This window comes from Bombus flavifrons, chromosome 7 (genome assembly GCF_040668555.2).
Source record: "Bombus flavifrons isolate JBK064 chromosome 7, iyBomFlav1_principal, whole genome shotgun sequence".
Lineage (NCBI taxonomy): Eukaryota > Metazoa > Arthropoda > Insecta > Hymenoptera > Apidae > Bombus > Bombus flavifrons.
In genome coordinates, this window is record NC_138448.1 from 13,148,343 (window position 1) to 13,168,780 (window position 20,438).

At 43.1% G+C, this 20,438-nt stretch overlaps 1 protein-coding gene across 5 annotated transcripts in view; it reads right to left on the reverse strand.

Annotated features, from left to right (window-relative positions):
• Neto (Neuropilin and tolloid-like) overlaps window positions 1-20,438 on the reverse strand; it is an 83,191-nt gene that overhangs the window by 27,297 nt on the left and 35,456 nt on the right. For all 5 annotated transcript variants that reach the window (XR_011173579.1, XM_069116779.1, XM_069116780.1 and 2 more), the window contains exons 3-4: window positions 6,185-6,657; window positions 5,473-5,707 (exon numbers count right to left, since the gene is read on the reverse strand). Coding sequence is in view for 4 of the 5 variants with exons in the window: in XM_069116779.1 (XP_068972880.1) it covers window positions 5,473-5,707; window positions 6,185-6,657 (708 nt within the window). In the remaining variant the exon portion in view is untranslated. The remainder of the gene's footprint in view (window positions 1-5,472; window positions 5,708-6,184; window positions 6,658-20,438) is intronic.

The window sequence follows — 20,438 nt, forward strand, 5'->3', positions numbered from 1 at the left end:
CAGATGAAACGACATTACGTTCGATTTGCTCGATGCGCGCAGGTTGAATTAAAACGATTTGCGTTGCGCTTCGAAGGCGATTTTCTTGCGCTTATTCAACATTACGATTGAAACGAACCGAGAACACGTCGTTTTGTCACAGGCTGATGTATAGACATCAGGATAGAATAGATGGGAATGCATCGATGCACTTCGTTGTACGCGCTTAAACGGTCGCTCGGCCGAGATTTCCGCTTTCGTAGTGATTCATTGCAGTTAGAGGTGCGTTCGACGATGCCACTCGTCATGGAACGCGGCTGTAGAGGACAATGGAGAACGAGCCAGCCGCAAGAAGGAATTAACCAGCACCAACTTTATCACGGCTAACTGCGCTGTCCTTGCTCCCCAATGAATTTACCGATTCGAACACGGACCGAAGTAATTTCAACGATCGAAATCGTTAAATCGCACGTAATCTCTGGCCGTTCCGTTGATTAAAAATGTCCGTGGAAAAATGTCTTGGTTCTTTATCATTTTATCGCCCATGGAAGTTGCGACTTGTTCGTTAGCGTGGAAACATATTTTGTGTTATCTCTTCTTTCCTTTTCCACTGATAAATCACCTAACTTTCCTACAATCTGGTTTACTCTCGATTGATCTTGCTCAACATAAGTTAGGCCGTTTCTTCGACGGTGCAATTGGGGTGTAATCGGTAGCAGTTTCTTTTGTAAAGTTGATCGATGGGAACGCACATTGTGGGTGGTCTTTAGCGCCATTTTAGTTCAAGGACAAGCGCAGTGTCTTACCGCAATTAATGGCTTCCCTTGCACAGACTCTCGGCCTTAGAGTATTTCGATGTTCCACGAAACACGGAGACGGCAGAAGGGCGGTCGCCCTTGATTTACGTGGGGTCGCATTAAACGGTTCTTTGATGGCCCCTTACCTCCTGAGTGGTTGATAACTAGATTTGCTCGTCCACTTTGGAACTTAGCCACGACTTCCTCCTATCTCCGACGATTCTAGAAAGCCTTTTTCTCTCGGGCTCTAGGTTGCTACCTTTTTCCTTTCTTTTCTTTTTTTACCAGTTTCCACCCTTCGATGTCTCCCGCGGGTGATGTCCAAACATCGAAAGTATTAACCTTGCCGTCGAATAGCACGATCGCGTCTCTGACTCACACCATTTAGCACAATTCCGATCGCGTTCAACGTAAAAACTGGCAATAATGGTGAGATATAAGTGGTAAAGGAGACAAACGAACGTGCCTCTATGTTACACACGTGGTAGAGGGAAACTTTTTATCGCTAGTCTGTGTTCCGTAGCGTGAAACGCGAAACTTGGCAGAGGTAAGAAAGCCGTGGTACGCTCGTCGACACGCTTTAAATTGCACTTGCTTACACTGCTGGTAAATTGGTTGGTGGTTACAGGTAACGAGACAGCGAGAACGAACTGGTAACGAAGTATCAAGTAGCGGTGATGTCTGCGAAAAATGGAGTATGATCGAGTCTCGTGTCGTGATCGTGGTCGCGTTCGTCCAAGTGTCATTCGCAACTTTTCGCCTTTCGCCAGATTTCCGCTTTCTTTGGTTATCGTTCGCGAAACATGGTGTCCTCGTTATCCACTTTCGAAGGTCGATCTTCTTTATTCGACATTAGAAGTCGACCGACGCGCCCGTAAATGGGATCGATAAGCGGCGTCACATGTTTCTCGAGCTTAGAACCGATCGTCCTTCGCATGAATGATTATGTCACGGATTACGCTAATAATTTATAAGCTGTATTATCGGTGAATTCCACCGATTTGGCGATGGCGACGATCGCAAAGAGAGAGTTTGATTATTCGTTCGTAATTAGAAAAGAAGTTGTGTCGTTTGGTCAGGTTACCGCACGGTTCTTCAAGGGAGATCAAGCGTACCCGTTTAACGAACTGCTGTTCTTCGAGCCCCATTTCTTCGTTATTGCACAAAACGGAAGAGGTTCGATCGCGTTTCATCCGGCGAATGCTTATTCAGTCTCCAACCAACTGTGATCTCATTAACGTGCCTGAGTGGCTCCAACTGCTTAAAGGTGTCCCACATTTCATAATGATACCGATGTAACCGCGTTATCGTGTTCACGAGCGAGCAATTAAAAAGGTTTCATCCGTGCAATTAGGACCTTCTCCCGATACCGGTTTCTCCGGAAGGGTTACTTGGCCCGTTTGCGTGAGCTCTTCGATCAGGAGCGTCAGCCAGAATAGAAAGAATTAAAAAGGAAGGCGAACGAGAGCCGTGTCCGCGTTATATAGTGGCGTCGATTCATTGACTCGATTATTGTTCTAATTTCCAGTGTTTCTTCGAACTTGCCGATGAACCAGCAAAATACGTAGTTTACGACCGAGCGATTTTCTAGAACGAGAAAATGTTATCGTGGCAAATGCAATATAGCACAAGCACAACATACGAGGGATGTTCCACCGTGAATGTTTCGTTCTCGATCAGTTATTTTATTCGAACGAGATTCTCCAGATGTATTTTTTCCCCTTCTTTTTTCAATTCTTTTGAAAAATTGCAGAAATCCATTAAACTTATCGATACAGCGTCGCGGAAAGGAAGCAAATGGGAACGAACTGATCACGTTGACGGATTTATCGTGTCCTTTCGGTAATCGCACCATACATTTAGGTTGCATTAGCCTCTGCGGTCCGCGTGTTTTTCCAACATAGGATTCGTACGAATCTGAAGCTGCATCGCGAATGCATACAGAATACCAATTCCGATCTAAACTACTCGTTATCTGTGTTACATCGAGCACACAATCAAGTAGTCTTTGCGCTCGATCGTCCATCAATTCGCAATTGCAGTTGGACTCGAACGCGCGCGCACATAGATCTGCCCTCGCTTCGAGCGGTTCGTCTTTGAGCGTCGCGACAGAAGAGAGAAGTTCGAATTGTTCCAATTAAACTTTGATCGTGTCTGGCCTGTCGCCGGGACATACCGGCCGAAACGTGATTGAAACATTGACCTTTGTTTCGCTCGATGATCCTCCAAAAGTTTCGACGATTCGTCGTCGTGTGTCGAGAACTAGGCTTTCGTCGAGTTTAACGAGTTCACCTAGACACGTAAGAAATCATAGAAAGGAAACGAAGGCGGCAAACTAAGAACAGCACTTGAAATAACAACGATTGCGCTGTTGAGTTTTGAAACGATGGTAACTAAATGCGCCACGGTGCAACTTAATAGCACTGTTGTTGCACAATTTATACAATTTCAAACGATTTAACGGAGAGTGAATTGCGTCAATTTACGCCGAAACTTCCTTAATCCCTGCCAGTTCCGTATTGATGTTTAGGATAATTGGATGTCGTAATTTACATAGGGTGCTTAATATGTCGTAATCACTTCGATCAATGTAATAGCGGTTGCGATGCATCGACATATTGGTCCCTTTAATGATGCTAGTTATAGTATGTTGTTCGTCACTAATCGGTTCGTGAGTGTACATAATCAGAAAAATTGAATTCCATATTTACGAAAACGATTTTTCATGTTATTTTAGAAATAATTATCTTCGCACATGTCTATTCAAAAATCTTTCGATTAAATGATTTCAATCGTAAATAGCTTCTAACCATAGGATAATCGGTGTTTCCAAATCATCTAATCACATCGTGCTGCAAGGATCGTTTAAGCCAACGTTCGTATTGATCCTCGTTTCCTTCCAACATCAACGATATAATTTCGTTCGTACGAAGAGTTAAACAGGCTATTTTAAACGAAGATTATACTTTCTTATCAGTCGACAAGCAATTGCAGCAGCTCTCTCTTATCAGCCGGTCAGGATAAACCGTGGAAAGAATATTATCAGAGAAAATACATTCTTAAACGTATTCAGCGCACGTTGTAACGGTTTAAACTCGCTACGTACCGCAGCTATTCGTAATCCATGACGATCCGCCCTCACATGTAAATCCGAGCCAATAGCGTAGCGCACGTTAGACGCCCAGAAAGGAAATAAGGCACATCGGTTCGTATCGACATCCGGTTGTGTGTGATTTACAAGCGGTTCAATCTGAATTTATTCACCGGTCTGCAAGCTACGCTCATAAATGATTTACAACGTTGCCTTCTGATATTTATTTTTATTTGGAAAACCGGTTTCCAACCGGGAATTTTACGGTTTTTACATAAAGAAAACAGACGCGACTGCTGTCGAACCTATCGTTTCCAAAACTCGGCCGAGGACCAGCGATCGCGGTGGATACTATTTTGGTACGTCAGAAGAAGATTCGGCGCGTCCACAGTCTGAGGCTCGTCGACCCTGACTCAATTTCCAACACGACCCAGCTGCCCTCGTTTGCTCAATCCGACGCGTTTCGAGGCGTTTGGATCATCTAAAAGGAACGAGCGTTCCTCGAATGGCGTGTGCCTTTTACTACCTCTTTCTCTTCGTTTACTCACCCTAACCCTGGAACGAAAGGACGAAAGAGTTACGGGTGTCTCGCGTCACGGTTCGTATATTTGACGTAAATGGAACCATAAATGCACGTAATTACGTTCGTTGCCCAGACAGTATTCTTCAGGAACTTCCAGAAACCGTGAAAAGGGATACCGATAAAAGGTAACGAATATCCTCATCATTTTCATGGAATCAAGTTTTTACATGATTGCTCGGGAAATGTTTCTCGCGTTCCTCGCGAGAATGGATTTCCAGTCGCCTCGTCCATGATTTATCGATTCGTTATCAAAACTTGGACCCAGGCATGATTTATTATTTCGACTCGCATTCGCCAGACCGTTTTACGCAATTACTCTTCCCGGGTCGGTTGATACGTCAAGGATGCAAGAAGGATGGAATCCACGGTGGTAAAAGTAGCGTGGAATCAGTTGTTTGCTCGTCGCGAATCGTAATGCGTTTCCTTTACGAGCGATCGGTCGCGACGAAACACCGCAGTTGCCGACGCTATTAATTCTCCGTGCTAGTTTTCCCCGTGGCCCGTTTATTATAAATTCGATGCTTGCCACTGTTTATTCGACATCCGAGCGGACAGCGGGAAGGGAAAAATTGATGCGTTTCTTTCGACTCGCCGACGTGCACGAATGCATTGTATCGACGAGCAGCAGAGAAATTTACTGTCGGCATCGGACAGTATCTCCTCGTCGGACCAACGAAACCACCAGAGTGTATCAATCACGGCGTCGCGCGTGTTAGTCGTTCGCCCCTTTTCGAAGTTTGGTCGGTGCCGTAGCCAGCAGGCTACGACGAACTTATACATATGAAACGAGTGGAATATCAAACTCGAACTCCGACGTGCACAGTTAGCGTCTAGTTAATTCCACGAGTTATCGAGATAAGTGGGAATTCGCTGCTATAATAAATTTACTCTGTTTCATGTAATATACCATGCTCGTGGCACTTCGTGTTTCGAATATGGAACAATATCAAAACGCTTTTGCAAAGAGTAGCCTTTTATCTTTCGAAACGACCTAAACGAGGAAGAGAAAAACGTTTACTCACCTTCCAGGACTTTCACGCACTCCGTGAGGTTTGGATAGTTTTCTGGATACCTCGGACTGTAAAATTCTTGTTTAGTGTCGTCACCGATAGTGAATTTCTCGCACGCGTTCTTTTCTGTAACGTGCCTCATTTGACGACGTATAACGTCGTTTACAACGAACGGAGTCGGCGTTGTGCTGACATTCCTCCGATTTTTCCAGGAGTCGAATAACTTGGCTTTCTGCGTCGCCACTATCTACACATATTTGAAAGTTACGTGATAGTTTACACGAGGTGTATGGAACTTTTTCTTGGCACGGTTCAATTTTAAAGCTAACGTTAGTTTAAGTCTGGCAGGATTGAAAATTTACACGATCGATAAGCAATAATCCTCTAATCCTCAGGTGTCAGGTCGTTAATTATATAACGGCGTAACGATGCTTTGGGTAACTGGTATCGTGATAACGTTAAATTATAGTTATCGACCTGCTGTAAAATCATTGGCCACGCGGAAAATATATATCTACCGTTATTACGTTAAAATAATGTATATTATTTCGCGTTTAATTCTTTTATCGCTCGATATTTCATTAGTCCCTTCGTTTTCAATTGCCTTATAACGGCAACGAACAGTGAAACCAGATCGTTTCGTTCTTCCCCTAGTCGTGCAAGTTACATAGCAGCGATAATCGAGGAGACGTAAGGTTAACAGGAGAAACATGATACGACTTACGTTGTCAAAACTTGCCGAGGAAATGATGTTCGCGTTAAAGCTCCATCGTTCTGGCGTTGATTGGATAAACGTCCGTGAAGTAGATAGATTTATTTTCTGCCTTGTGTCATCCATACTCTTCGAAAACACGGTCGCGTTTTCGTTCGAGATTTTCACTTTTCCCGTGTCATTCTTTCCCGTCCTATACGTCGCTTCGATATTCCTGTGCATTTCGATCTTCTCTTCCTCTTCTTCGTCCTCGTCCAGGCTCTCGCTGGTCGGCTTTAACAAGTCCAGCGTGACTCGTTCCCGGGAACTCGAGCTGTCCGCGTGCCAGGAAGTTGTCTGGTGAAACTTTCCGATAGATTTGGTTTCTCCGGTGGTACGTTCCGTACTGAAGGACGAGGCAAAGGTTCGGCCGCTCCTTCTCGCGTCGTACGTATTCCACAGTGACTCCTCCGTCTCGCGTGTGGCTTCCGCGGCCGTCCCAGTGACTGAAACATTAATGGTCAAGAGAAGCTTGTTAATAGTTGCCATTTTCTAATGATATTTTAGTTATTATAAGCCCTGTATAGTACTAGAATATTCTCTTCTCGGCGAAATGTTTCAGCCAACGGAAATCTCGAAATATATGTTTCGCTCGACGAACCGCTGCAGGAACTGAACATCGAGAAATTCAACGATCTTATAATCGGCTAGGGATGTTTGGTATTCGTTAAATGTACGTTCTCTTTCTTTACGTTAATGCGTTTGTTCGTAACATGTTGAAAATTATATTATTATATATTGTATATGTATTGTATATTCTTATGTATTGTATATTGTAAATTTTATTCACCATGGGCTTGTCATGTGGAATACGAAGGAACGCAGAGACGAAAAACGAAGAAAAAAGAAAAACAAAATAATCGGCCAGAAACTAGTTTAGGCCGATCTAGTCAAGAGACTACGCTCTCGACAAAGACGAAACTTGTAAATTCGGTTCGCGGAAAAAAAACGCGGTCCAATCGATTTCGCTGTTTCGACTATGTTTATTTTTTTCCCTCGTTTTCCCAGTTGCTATCAACGCAGTGCGCGATCTGGGTTTGACATCGACGGACGCACAAGCGTAGCCGAATTCCGTTCGATACGTAACTGAATTTGTCATGGAGTTGCGCGACTTTCTCGAAAGGCCACTATCGGAACGAACGCCGTAATTCTCGAATTTATTCTGCACTGGCAAAATTGCGAAATCGTTGAATAACCTATGACGAAACGATTCGAGTCTCTGGCGCGAAAAGAGAACAAAATTAACGTAAACACGTTCTTTAGTCCCGATGTTTTATAGCGGGGTATGAAAGATTTTCATAAAAGTTTTTGAAATATCTTTCCCTTACCGGAAGCTATTGTGCAAACGTTCCAAGCATATGGATTTCAAATGGTACGAGTTTTCCCATTTTCTCGTTAAGCAGCGAGTGCATACGACAAGCACAATAATTCACAAAAGGATCCGTTTCAGAGGAATATTGTTTCGAGATTTATGACATTACAAGTTCTTAATTTAAGGAATTTCGTGCTGTAGATTTGTAATTTGTTTATTCTTAGTTTTAACGTATTTACTTTTCCATTGTCTACTCTTATAAACTCCGTATATTCTTTTATAAATAATTTTAGTATGACAATGGAGTGTAAAATGATAAAAATCCTCCGCAGCAAGGAATAAGAATTACTTTCCTACGTCCGTGTCTAGTACAATTTAATCAACCACACCCATGTCATTCTCTTTCGCGGACAGTCCGTTAATTTGCATCATTCATGGACGTACTCTTTTCACGCAAAATGTCGTAGAATCGTCGCCACGTCTATTACGTAATCTTGCTGCCTGTTCTATGGAACTCGTAAATTTCATTAACAAATATTAGCGCACGAGATACTAGCGCGTCCAACCAGACGTTTCTTTGTTTACTTTGTACTTCAAGGAAAAATGTATAGCTCGGACCCGTTGGAATTTGCTCAGTGTACGTTTGTCCATTATGGAACGTAACATTGGATGTATGTTGTTCTTTGACAGCATCGATATGCAGAAATGTGAAAACAGAACCTTCGTATGTCGCGTCGCTCGAAAAGATCGCCGCTGTTCCAGAAGTCTTTGTCTCTGTCACTGTCACGGAATATTCAACGTTGAACGTTCCATGCTCTTGAAAGATTCTTCTCTCTCGATTCGAAGTCCTGCAATATATATCAACAAAGAGTTGTAGATTTAGCGGCAGCGTAACTACAACTATTTTATATTGGACAGATTGGACGGATTTGCAGCTTTGATTAAAAGGTGTTTAATTTCTTTAAAGTATGTAGTTAGGAATTTTGGAGCGTGCTCGAGGCAAAGAGATCAAGGAAAATGTTAGAGTGTCTGCAGCGGTTTCAACGGTGAAGTACCCCTCGACTGATTCACATTTTCCTCTTTAACCGACGACACCACTTATCAGCTTGCGCTTCGACCGGTTTATCTTGAAATTTGAAACGCGACACCGTCATAGGGCTTCCTAGAGAATCTCGAGAAATTCTTCGGGCGAAGCGTTTCTGTGACTGATTTCTTGCTGCAAAAGTCGCACCAAAAGTGTATATCTTCTCCTGTTGGCTACGTAAATCTGATCCTTGCGCGTGTAGAACGTGTCCCGTTTTCCCTTTTCACACCCTTTTCGTACCGATGTTCCCTTTCTTTTTCCCCTGTTCAGTGCCTCAGTTTAAAAGCACGTTTCGTCTTCCATCGCTGTACCAGCAGAAAGAACGGCTGAGCACTATCCTCCTTCTTCCATGTACCGCAAGATTTTACCACGTTGTTTACGGTTTTATTCCTTTTTCCTTTAAGAATCTCATCTTTCTTTCGTCGAGATAGGATCCGCCTCGATTTCGTACTCGTTCCTACATAGTCTACACCTTTTCCATAGCCAGCCAGTAATTGTTTTCCTCGCAGTACGTTCCGCTCCTCGTTTCGCCAACGGCGTTTCCACGTTTTAATAGTTGACCTCTCCTTATCGTAACACGAGAAACCTAATAGTTGGAGAAGTCGTTGGTTTTCTATCGAACTTCATGTAACTTTCGAAATTTAGATATCGAGAGTCAGTCCGATAACGACAGACAATTATAGATACGATGTAACGGTTCGTAACAGCTACATGATAATTCAAATAAATTGGTCGGCTGGTTTAACTATTTGTATTAGGTACCGCAATGTCAGACTGCGCGCTGGTCTGAGTATTATACCTTCTATTTATAATTTCCCACGGGATACCGCTTTGCGTAACTGTCTAGCTCGCTTGTGTCTGCTTCTTTTCCCTTTTGTATCATTTAATTTTCCACCAATTCATTTTCTCGCAGCTGGGCATGCACGTGGTCCCGCTTCGTTTCATTCTATTAATTGACGACGCTCCGGGACGCAATTAACGGAACAAGCGGAGAACGTTTTAATGTAATGTCGAACGGACCGTGGTCCGAGGTCGAAGTTCAATTTCTACCGTTCGCTTCTGTACTCTCTGTGAAATAAATCCTGTTACCAAAAAGAAAGGAAAAGTTAGCAGTTAATCAGCTAAACTCTACAACGTGCGAATCCCTGCAGGATTAACACGAGTATGAATCTTTCTTATATGTAGCTGCCAAAGAGTGTTTGTTGGATCGAAACAGGACAACGTCCCACGAGCTGTTGAATAATTTTCAAGAGAAAGAGCGAGTCCTTTGGAAGATGACTGAAAGCCATTTTTGTACATTAATGAGTTTGCTATGATTTGTCTTTTTGCGTTTACACCCCTCTTGCTGTTTAATATTCAAAGTTTCGTGTCGAGCTTAAAGCGCGAATGCTTTAAAAGACAAAAAGATCGATAGGACTGTGTGACGAACAATAGAGTCTAGTTTAAATCATACCTGGTCGTAATTACATTGATAAATAGTATTTACTTGCGCGTAAATTAACCTAGTTATATAACTGAAGCTTTGTTCTTCGATAGTTGGAACGATTCGTATAAAAAAAGAAAACAACTTATAACACAATGGTGTAAATTCGCCATTGAATGAATTGCAAATAATTAAATGAATAGGTGCCGGATATTGCGTTGCTTCATGTAACAATTGGGTCATTAATATTTCGAACCGCGTGGAGCTAATTAAAACAGTACGAAAACGCGAAATGCATCAGGCAAATATTTGCAAAATGGAAATTATTATAATACACGGACGCATAATTACCGATTCTCGTATATTTATGACAGATCTGATCAATGAACCAACGAAAAGGGCAGACTTTGAAACTCCGACCTACGAATATATTACGTTGCAACAGTTATGGCAGATTGTACCAACCCGGTCTATGTGTTAGAAGATTTTGCATTTGCGAAGTGTTGACAAACTTTCGCTCGCGGAATTTGCGCCAACAACATTAGGTATTTTTCACTGCTAGAGAATTATTTGTCGAGCGTGTGTTCTTAGATGTTTCGGTAAAAGCCTAGCAATCGTCATCGAACAGAAGGGCAACGTTATTCGTCGAACTTTTAATCCTTCCCCGTCGAGGAATCTATTTGCTTGCTGAAGTTACCGTGTACCCGAGACGTTTCCCTGGCAATACGAGCGGCACGGCAAGCACTCGATGATAAATCGAAAAAGTTTCTCGAATATAGAATCTCTCGTCTTGGCCCCCGACTGCGAAGAATCCTTCTACGTGATTCTCCAAAGGAATGGGATATATCACTTTCAGAAATTCATATCCAACTAGCCTTCGCCAAGGAGTGTTTCACGATTCTTCGCTTTCCACGTTCTTCGTTTCGCGATCCACGTCCGTGAAATTTCGATGTTACGAAGCTCGCAGTTTGCGCGAGGACGTGTTAGATGACGATTAAAACTTGTTGCTCCGCTACGCAGGAACGTTATACAATACAAATTGGAAACTTCGCTAACTTGCACGGGAAACTAGCATAGATTTATGCCGCGTGGCAAGATAGAATTATCGACTAACTTCCGAGGAATTGTCTACACGCCGCATCATTCGCGAGCAGCGAAAATTGCCTTTCCGTTGAAAAATCAACGCGCAAGCTTTACATATAGTTTCCCACGTTCGTTATTTTCCTAATTTTTCTTAATTGCCGATCTTAATTGTGGATCTTAATTGCCGAAATAAAAATAAAGGAACACTAAAGTTACACTTAGAATTCATATTAAAATAGTTTTAGATTTATTTAATAAACGATTTCCAGGATCTTCGTCGATATACATTTGCAGGCATCTCAGCGCTTTCTTTGTCTCACCATCTTCCATACCAGACAGAACAGTTGCATTCATCTGTTTTCCCAAATGCCGCGCACACACTTACTTCCACACACTCATATTCACATACGTGTGTTACTACTACGCGGCCAATCTAGTCTAGCAAAATTATACGTATTTCAATAATATATTCTATTTTTGTCGAAACATAGATTAATACACACATAATAAACATAAACGTACATAATAACATTTCTTTTACTCTATTTGTTCCTCTTCGTACTTCCTTACTTGACAGAGCAAATCCGAGCATAGTAAACCATTAAGGAGTACCATTAAATATATTGGCTACAGCAGATCTTAAAAACAATTAGAATTTTTATTATTAAAGGTTTTTCATCCGATCGAAATTTTTCATGCATTCTGCGTTCAGATACTATTGCGATCACATGTACATCTACTACATACGTATATTCATAGATAACGTCGACGTGTAGAATGAGGAATTCCATTTTCTTCGCTCCCATGCAACGTGCACCCACGGAATTGTTCCTGAAAAAGGGGTGGGCGCTGCACGGAGCACTTGTCTCACTCGACCGAATCGCAGACACAAAATCGTGTTTGGTATTTCTATAAGAATACAACTTTCTGTATGTAGAATAATATTCATAGAATGCGATAAAGCATCGTGAAAAATTTAGCGTACTCTGTAATATGAAATTACGCTAAATTAACTGTGAGATCCTCCAAAAAAATTACGAGACACCTACTCTTTTCGTTATTTTCATGTAGATCATCGTTTTTATTTGGAAAATCATATTCTTTGTAAGCGGATTATATCGCCGTGAAATTCGCAGTATCGTATCAGTTTCTATCGATTGAATTTTACGTCGAAACTTATTTATTTATTTAGAGTCTGGCCGATTTGTCGTTAAACTGATCGGTTCGTCCCAGCAGGAAAGTTCCCGGGACGATAAATCGAAGTCGCACGAACAATATTCGCGATTCCGGACGTGTCAGCCATAAAGTCCATCGTGCAGTAACCGTAAACAAAAACTTTCCTGTTTACCAATGAATTATAGAGTTTTATCTATGGTCAGTTGTAAAATACGAGAAACGATCGGGGCGCGAAGCCAACGGCGAAGACGAGAGAACGGGATCTACGGCTTGACCCTTCGTTAAACCCGGCCAACGCCGTCTGATTTATGTTTCTCGCTGTCTGAAATTTTATTCCACGGAAGCTACGCGGAAAAGGCAAAATTAATTTTCTTTCGGACAATCCCTTTCTTCGTGATTATTAATTATTCGTCTCGATTATCGCCCTCAGATATTTCACTGGATTTAAATTCCAGCTGGACATCTCGATCAGAATGAATACCCACGAACGGGAATTTTCAATTTTCAAACAGATGGTTCTGGTTGAAGAGACGATAAGGCCGTGTAAACCGAAGAAATTGATTCATCGATAGGATCTGAAATCTGAGGAATGATGGATCTCGTTGTACGATACTCGTATGCGCCAAATCGATTCGATTTTTGTTCGAGCTTTCAGAGCCACATAGGTGCATCAAGCTCTACTTCCAAATTGTTTATCCTCTTAAAATGACGGTGAACAAGACACAATAGCTGGCGCATAACGATTGATTCTTCTCGTGGGATGTCGGAAAGTCCCGCGTAGAAAGTTTCGCGCTTCTGTTTCGAAGATTTCTTGCTTGTCTCTTTATGCTGACTCACTCGAAGAAACTTACAGTGAACCGAAGCTTCCGCAACTTTTGCATCACGAAGTAACAGCACGATGGAAATTAGTTCACGCGTCGATTCATGGAATTCTAGAACTTGCTGATACGATGTTTCGCTGTTTAAAGAAACGTTCGAAGACAATTAAAGGCTTGGCGAAGAATGTCGATCAAAACTTAACGACGAAAATCCCACTAGCCACAAGCGACACTATGAGACTCGGTCAAAAATTCCGATTCGCCTCGAAGCCAGCGTATCGAGAACAACGAGCACATCCTTCGTACTAAAATAAACCACGACATTCCCTTCGAGGAATGCCTGTTCACCAATCTACGGCTACCTTCTGGCTTCTCAAAAGAGTACGAAGGAATTCGATATACGCATGACCGGACGCTCCTTCTTCCACCTTAATCGGCCGTCAATTCGACTGACAGTTTTAGTACGTTCTCGCCACGAAACTTTCGATCATCATTATCGGACAGCACTGCGTCGAATGGTTGAAAAATTTCGCACGATTGATCGGATACTTGATGGTTAGTTTAACGAAGACCACGTACAGAGATCGCTTCATCGATTCGAATATTTAGACTTTTACCGTGGCACCGATATAGACAGGATGGTATAGGATTACCGGATTTCCAAATGGTTTTTCCTTGTCCCGAGTTTCCCAACCGTTACATCCAATCGAAGTTTTTTACGTCGATTTTTTTTTTATCATAAATGTGACAACTATCAGAGCGACTGATGGGTGGAATAAGTCTTGGAAATCCGGCATCTGTGGTCGAATCCCCGATACAAGGAAAACGGACGAGAAACGGCAACCAGGCAGATTTATCGTCGACCTGCTCCCCTTCTGATATTCCAACTTTAAGTAAAGCGTTGGGCCTGAAGCGTACGAAATGTTTCTCGCTTGAATACGCAGATTTTCCTTCGTAGCGATTCGGAGATATTTTGTACCTTTGCCGGCGGATCCCAAGAGACTCTACGTCACGAGTAGCCGCGAGGAATTTCAAACAACCGGCTAATATACCGGGTTTGTTCGATGTACACGGAAGTTGTAACGTAATATTACTTAAGCAGTAATCGAACGAATGTTTAACGAAGTTCTAACTCTCCGGACTGGAAAAGCACGGAGGCACAATACCGCGTGTCTAAAATTTCCCCTTGATGGCGAACGTATTCATTTCCATTCGGTTTAATAATTTAACGCTTTTCAGGAGATTGGCTTCTTTCCTGATGCTGCGAGGCACCGGCTTGCCCGGGAAATTTATGCCGCATTTACGGTCCCGATGTTTCCCGGCTGGTGCACCGCCACGAAAGGTGCGGCTTCTATTCTCGGAAATTTCCTAAAATTAAGATCCCTTTCTCTATTCTTCGATTAAAATTCAGCAGCCAGAAGCATATCGCTGTGCACCGTCGTTCACCGTCCACTACCAACCTCCCGAATACTTCTTATTTTATTAGAAATTCTAAAATCCCTTTGGATATTGGCATATTAATATGTTGCCGTGGAAAAGCGGTTTACGCAAGATGCGTTATTATGCTCTTTATCGCCGGTTAACAGTGCCGCATCGTTTAATTCTATGACTCGTAAGGAAACGAAAGCCCGTAACTGTTGATTTAAAAACGGTGTTGATCTCTAAAGATGAAAGAGGCTCCAAGCTGGGAGAACGTTCCCCGGAAGAAAAACTGGGCGCGAAGCCAGTAACTATCGAGCGTACGAGGATCGTAACATTAGATCTGTTCCGGTCGAATCTCGGTGGAAACTCCACCTACCATCTTTCGTGGCGCGCACCATCCATCTTTTTCGCTGACTTTGCCCGGCCCACGCCACCACAGTCGACGATTTATAATGGAAATTCTCCGGGATTTCGTGCAACCCAGTGAGTTCTCCACGTCCATAAAACCATTAGCGACGAGACATTAATTGTGTGGTCCACAAGTGCCAGCACTTCGGACAGTAGCTGTAATGAGCATTCTACGCTCTTGTTGCTCTCCAATTAGTCTAACGATTCATTGACTCTTGCGTGGCGAAAGAAGAATGCGTGTTTTTACGACAACGAGAATACGATTATAAACGCTTCGTACTTCAGACTTTTTCTATCAGAGTCCGGAGCACCGTGAAGTTTCGTTCGTATTTCGTTGCATAAATTTCGATGAATTTCAAATGGAAGATCCCGAGCGTTTTGAAATAAAATTAAGCCCGCAAACAGAGTCCATTCTCGTCTCCATTCGTGTTTCGAAGAAACAGGAACATCGCGTATTTGTCTACGTAACTACGTAACGACTGAGTGTCGTTCCGCCCAATCGGGCATGGTTTTGCTGTAATGAATTCGTCTTCCAGGAAGCGAAAGACGAAAAGGGTGGTAGATTGGAGGGTATGTTTGAAGAGATAAATGTACTCTGGAAAGGGGTAAGAAGGATGGTTGGGGGCGCCAAGGAAGCACAATACCTTCGACGTAAATTTAATGGACTCTATAGTTGTTTGCGAGAACTTAGGCGAGCGTGTTTACGTATTTAGCAGCCGTACCTCGAATCATCGGAGCTCTCGGAGAGATCACTTGGGTAACGTTAGCATCCTGCGAATTCTATGTTGCGCGCGATGTTATTTAATACGTAATCGGTTTTGTAACTGGCGCCGAGGCGACGATAAATTGCTCGAGCCACGATTTCGCCAGCGAAATTGACAGTCGCCCGCGAAATACCCGAAGCGCGAACAAACTTCCAAACGAAATTTCCGCGCGACAATGCGCCGTGTCCTATCGAGGGCAGTGCATCGTCGTTAGCCTTCCGGAAAACACCGGCGATTAAATTCGGTAATGTCGGTCAACGTCGCGCCGTGCTGTTACGGGAATCGCGTTTACGCGCGCGGAACGCTCGCAAGCTCTTCTCGGACCACGACATGCTCGATTTCATGCCTGAAATCGTTGACAATGCCTGGTATGCGCGAGTTCTAAATATAGAGGGACCGTGCGTTCTATCCTTTTCTCGCGGTTGCACCGCTTTTCCTGTCCTCGACCATCTCTCTACCGTTTCCTCTTCCCATCGACCCGCGTTCACGTTAATTTTGGACTCTCCTTCGCGCGAGGCGCGCCGACTCTCGCAACTTATTACCAATCATCGGGTTTTTCTCTTTTCTCCTCGCTCTCTTTACGTAAGTTTACGAACACGGTTTTGTCCCAGGCATCCACGGAATTTGCCAGCGAAATTTCGAGCGACGAACTCGCTCGCTGGAGACGCGGTTGCCAGCCATCGAATGAGATACGCTGGCTCGTCGATGGATCTCGTTTAATCAGTGGAATTGCTCGGTTCGTTAATCGGTATTACTTTTACGATTGCTATTTTTGATAAGAAGAGGAACGCGTTGTCCTTTAAATCGAGCGTAAGTGGAAAAGAGCATCGTTTCAGCATACATCTGTGTGCTTCTAAAAAGGATCGCCCACGTTTCATCTTTCGAAATAGCAGCCGCCACTTTTGCAACGGGCTCATTGTCGAACGATCGAAGTTCTATTATGTAGCTCTCCGAGTTGTTGAAGAATGTTCTGCAAGGACACGAAAAGCCAACTACATTTTCGTGCCATCTAAAAAAAAAGAAGAGGGCTGCGTATCGCAGAGGAAAATGAGAGAAAGAGCAGGAAGAAAAAGACAGAAAGGGTAACGCGTATAAAGCGAGTATGTGAACAAACTCTCCGTTTCACCGAGAAAACGCTTGAAACTTAAACTGCTTTTAAAAGGGAAAAGTTCTCGTGCAGCTCGACTCTGAGTGTGCCTGCAGCAGTCGACTTTCTTGTCCCGAGACATAGCTCGCAGCGACGTTGGGAGTGTTTCCCAGTTAACACGGAGTTTATTCCACCCTTTCTTCTGCGAAACAACTCTTCTGTACTGAGAGAGAGTGAGAGAGAGAGAAGGAAGAGTGGGGATAGAAAAATTTCCAAGTGCCACTTTTGCCCCATCAACGCGAAATTCGGGATCAAAAGTAAAGTCGTTCGTGGCACGTGTCTTTACCGCGTTACGGTCGTTTAATAATTCTGAATATACCGACGAGTGGGTTGCGTTTCCGACGCGAACAGTAAAAATAAAATAAAGCAGGCAAGAGGCCTTAGCTACGATTTCGTGTCGTTTACCCCTTTGTTTTTGCTTTACTGCTTCAATTTCTCGTTGAATAAGCTGTCGCTTATTCGCCAAATCTCTCTGCTGTTTCTCTTCTTCCTTCGTCCCCTTCCCTCATACGAAAGGAAGAAATTTTATTCAAGCGAGTAAGTAGTAAACATCGCGTTAAAATTTGTCTGTCGTACAGTCAATCGTATTTAAAAAGCATATTTTCTGGAAATTCTGCGAATTCATAACACGGCAGGTTATATACGCCTTTTCCGTGGTACGATATCACGCTGTAGATATGTTAACTATAGTCGTAACAATGAATACGGGCGTTGAATGCAAGTAGTCGAGAATTATTCATTGCAGTCACAACACGGAGAGACAGACGTACGTACACATTGGAGTAGACAGCACGAAGAGGAAAGGCATTAATTTTCATGCGAATCACTGTACTTGTCAGATGCATTAAAAATACGCAACGTGGCTTTATTAAGCGATCAATTACAAACGCATGGTTGAAAATTCGCTAACGCCACGCTTTGATCGTAGATAAGTCGAAACTATTCGAGAAATAAAACCGCCGATTTTTATATTACGAACCAACGGTTGAAACGGTGCGTATAGTCGAGCACGAGTTCTCTGCTTTACGACTACCGCGAAACGGTACGAATAGGGAAAAATAGAAGGGAAAGAAGAATAAAAAAAAAGAGCAGGAAGCAGGACAGAGAAAGAGATTTGCGTTTTACGGTTCTGTTGCCGCTTCCTCTCTTCATGGGCCGGGATGCGATGCATTAAAATTCCATAACGCATACGTCTGCTTTTTTAGGTATTACGTAAATCCTTACCGATCTAACGCAAGATTAGTTCATCGTTGCGAAATTAGAAGCGAGCACCGTGAAGCGTATCGAACGATATCGTTCGAAAGAAATTAATAATCGTCTATGTACGTATACGTGAAGTATACGCGAACTTAAAATGTAATATATATTCTGGCTGCTTCTAATTCAAGCTAATCGCGAGTTAGCTCGATGAAAATAATATCAGGCATAAAGGAAAGTTTCAACGGTGGAAAATTTTGCAGAGTCCGAACGAGTGGGTAATACGGGCTTCCCGTTTCATGCACGCGGTCGCCAACTATTTTGCGGGGAGCACGCGAGCGTAACGTCTATCGTTTCCTCGTAAAGTTATACAGCCGAGAAATTTATACGAGAGAAAGTCAAGTTTGGCGAACGGTTACAATAAAACGGGGCCGAACGACCTGTGGAGCGAGTTGCGCGCGGCCGCGATTTCGTTCCCATTTACTTGAAACGAATTCCACGTCGGCAATCCCGATAAATAAACATCAACGATCGATACATGCTTTTATTCGGATGTAAATTTTCCGGCGACGAGCGTGTCACGTTGTTCGCGAAATCGCTCTCGTGATATATTTCATATCATTTTATTTTCTGCCTATTGGAGAGGTGTCACTCTTTCCACTCTTGTCTTCGTGAAAACGAAGTAACCAGAAAATAGTAAAATTTCATTACCGGAGACAATGTAGGAAGAATTTTCCACCGTTTCGAAGTTTCAGTCGTGAATTTCTTTTCGATGGGCGCTGATGATTTTTTCTTGCCAATAATAATGGGAAAACAATCGCATGAATCGCAGGTGTCACCGTTCGCTTATCAGAATTATGGTAATGTCGCGCGGTTATTATGGTCGTGTTTTGGGTAGTAGCCGGGCTTATTTATAGCGAAACGGGTTTTGCGATCGTGCCAAGCGTACTAATGCACGACTAATGCGTTGCACGCAAATACGATCATTAGACGCGTTCGGTCTACTGCTTGCAGGGTAAGTATCAGGCATATTCGATAAAGAAGAGAATCCATGATACTGGTTCGATATTTTTATGTTTCAAATCAAGCTATTTCCAAATAACCATGCAAGAAGGTGACACTGACCCTTCGTGCCACGAATCGATATTCACAGGCGTAATAAATCGCGATGGCTTCGCAAATTCGAGGGAACAAATAAAATAGTCGTAAAGTTTCCGAGTTTCTCGATCCGCGGAGAAGATATTTTTGAAGATGCATTCACTTTCCATGGAAACGGTCTACGTACGCAGCAAAATATCGAAGTTACCGAGATGTTGTGGGAATCGTCCCTCGGGGCAGGGCAACATCTGTGGTAGGAGGAGCATAAAAATGGAAGACGAATGTCCCTCTTTAGCGCTCGATAAAGAGCCGTGGATCGAACGAAGAACCGGCGTCTATGCAGGAGGGTCGTGGAATAATGGAATCGAGCATTATCGAAATATACGTGCGTCTCAATAAAGTTTCGCCCGTAAAGACGAAAAAAAGTTGGTACACCAGTCGGTAATCCGGATAATCCGTCCGAAGATGTACGAGCAAGTTTGCTCGTGCTTGCAAGATGCTCGGAATGTGTTGACCAAACCTGCGGAAGCGTGCCAGTAACAGCATTCGATCGACTTTTATCGACTTTTCGTTGTTTTACTTCGTTTTTGGAAACTGCATTTCATTACGCCGAACGAATTACGTTTCCTTTAACAACGTTACGTTCGAAAAATGATTTACGATTCGAGGAAGTCGAGCATTTCCAAGCCCCGCGTCGCGGAATTCATTTTCGAAAAAATAAATTGTGTTCAGCTTATAAACGTAGGCGCGAACTTAAACGAGTTACAGTTATCCAGATGGAAAAGTTAGTTCCCTTTTAACTGCGTTAGACGCGGTAATTTGTGCAAATGGAAATTGTATGGAGCTAGTGGTTTACTCGCAATAAGTGGTAACTCGCGTTAAGTAACCCATACTCGTTTTCTTTCATTTCTTTTGACGAGGAGGTCCATCTTGTGCATTCGGAGGTCCGTTGTAATGAAAACGCGGGATTTCCGACGGTGGGATCGAACGCAAATGATAAATCATTCGTTTGAACCTAACAAAGCACCGAGCATGCATACTCGCTGCCGAGTAACAAGAGCTGCCGGGGCATTAATTTCCAGTCAGCTGCCTTGAAGCTCGATCTAACCAGGTATATTCATTGGCGCATTGGTGAATGACACGCGCAGTTAAGTGGCTTGATGGTATTTCACTACGAAATTATGAATCTGTATCGCGAAACTGGTTTCTTGGATTCCTTTTCGCAGTTTCATAGGATGCTCCGCTGCAAATCAGGTTCGCCGGAGCATTTCCATTATTCTCTCTGTAGCCCGGTG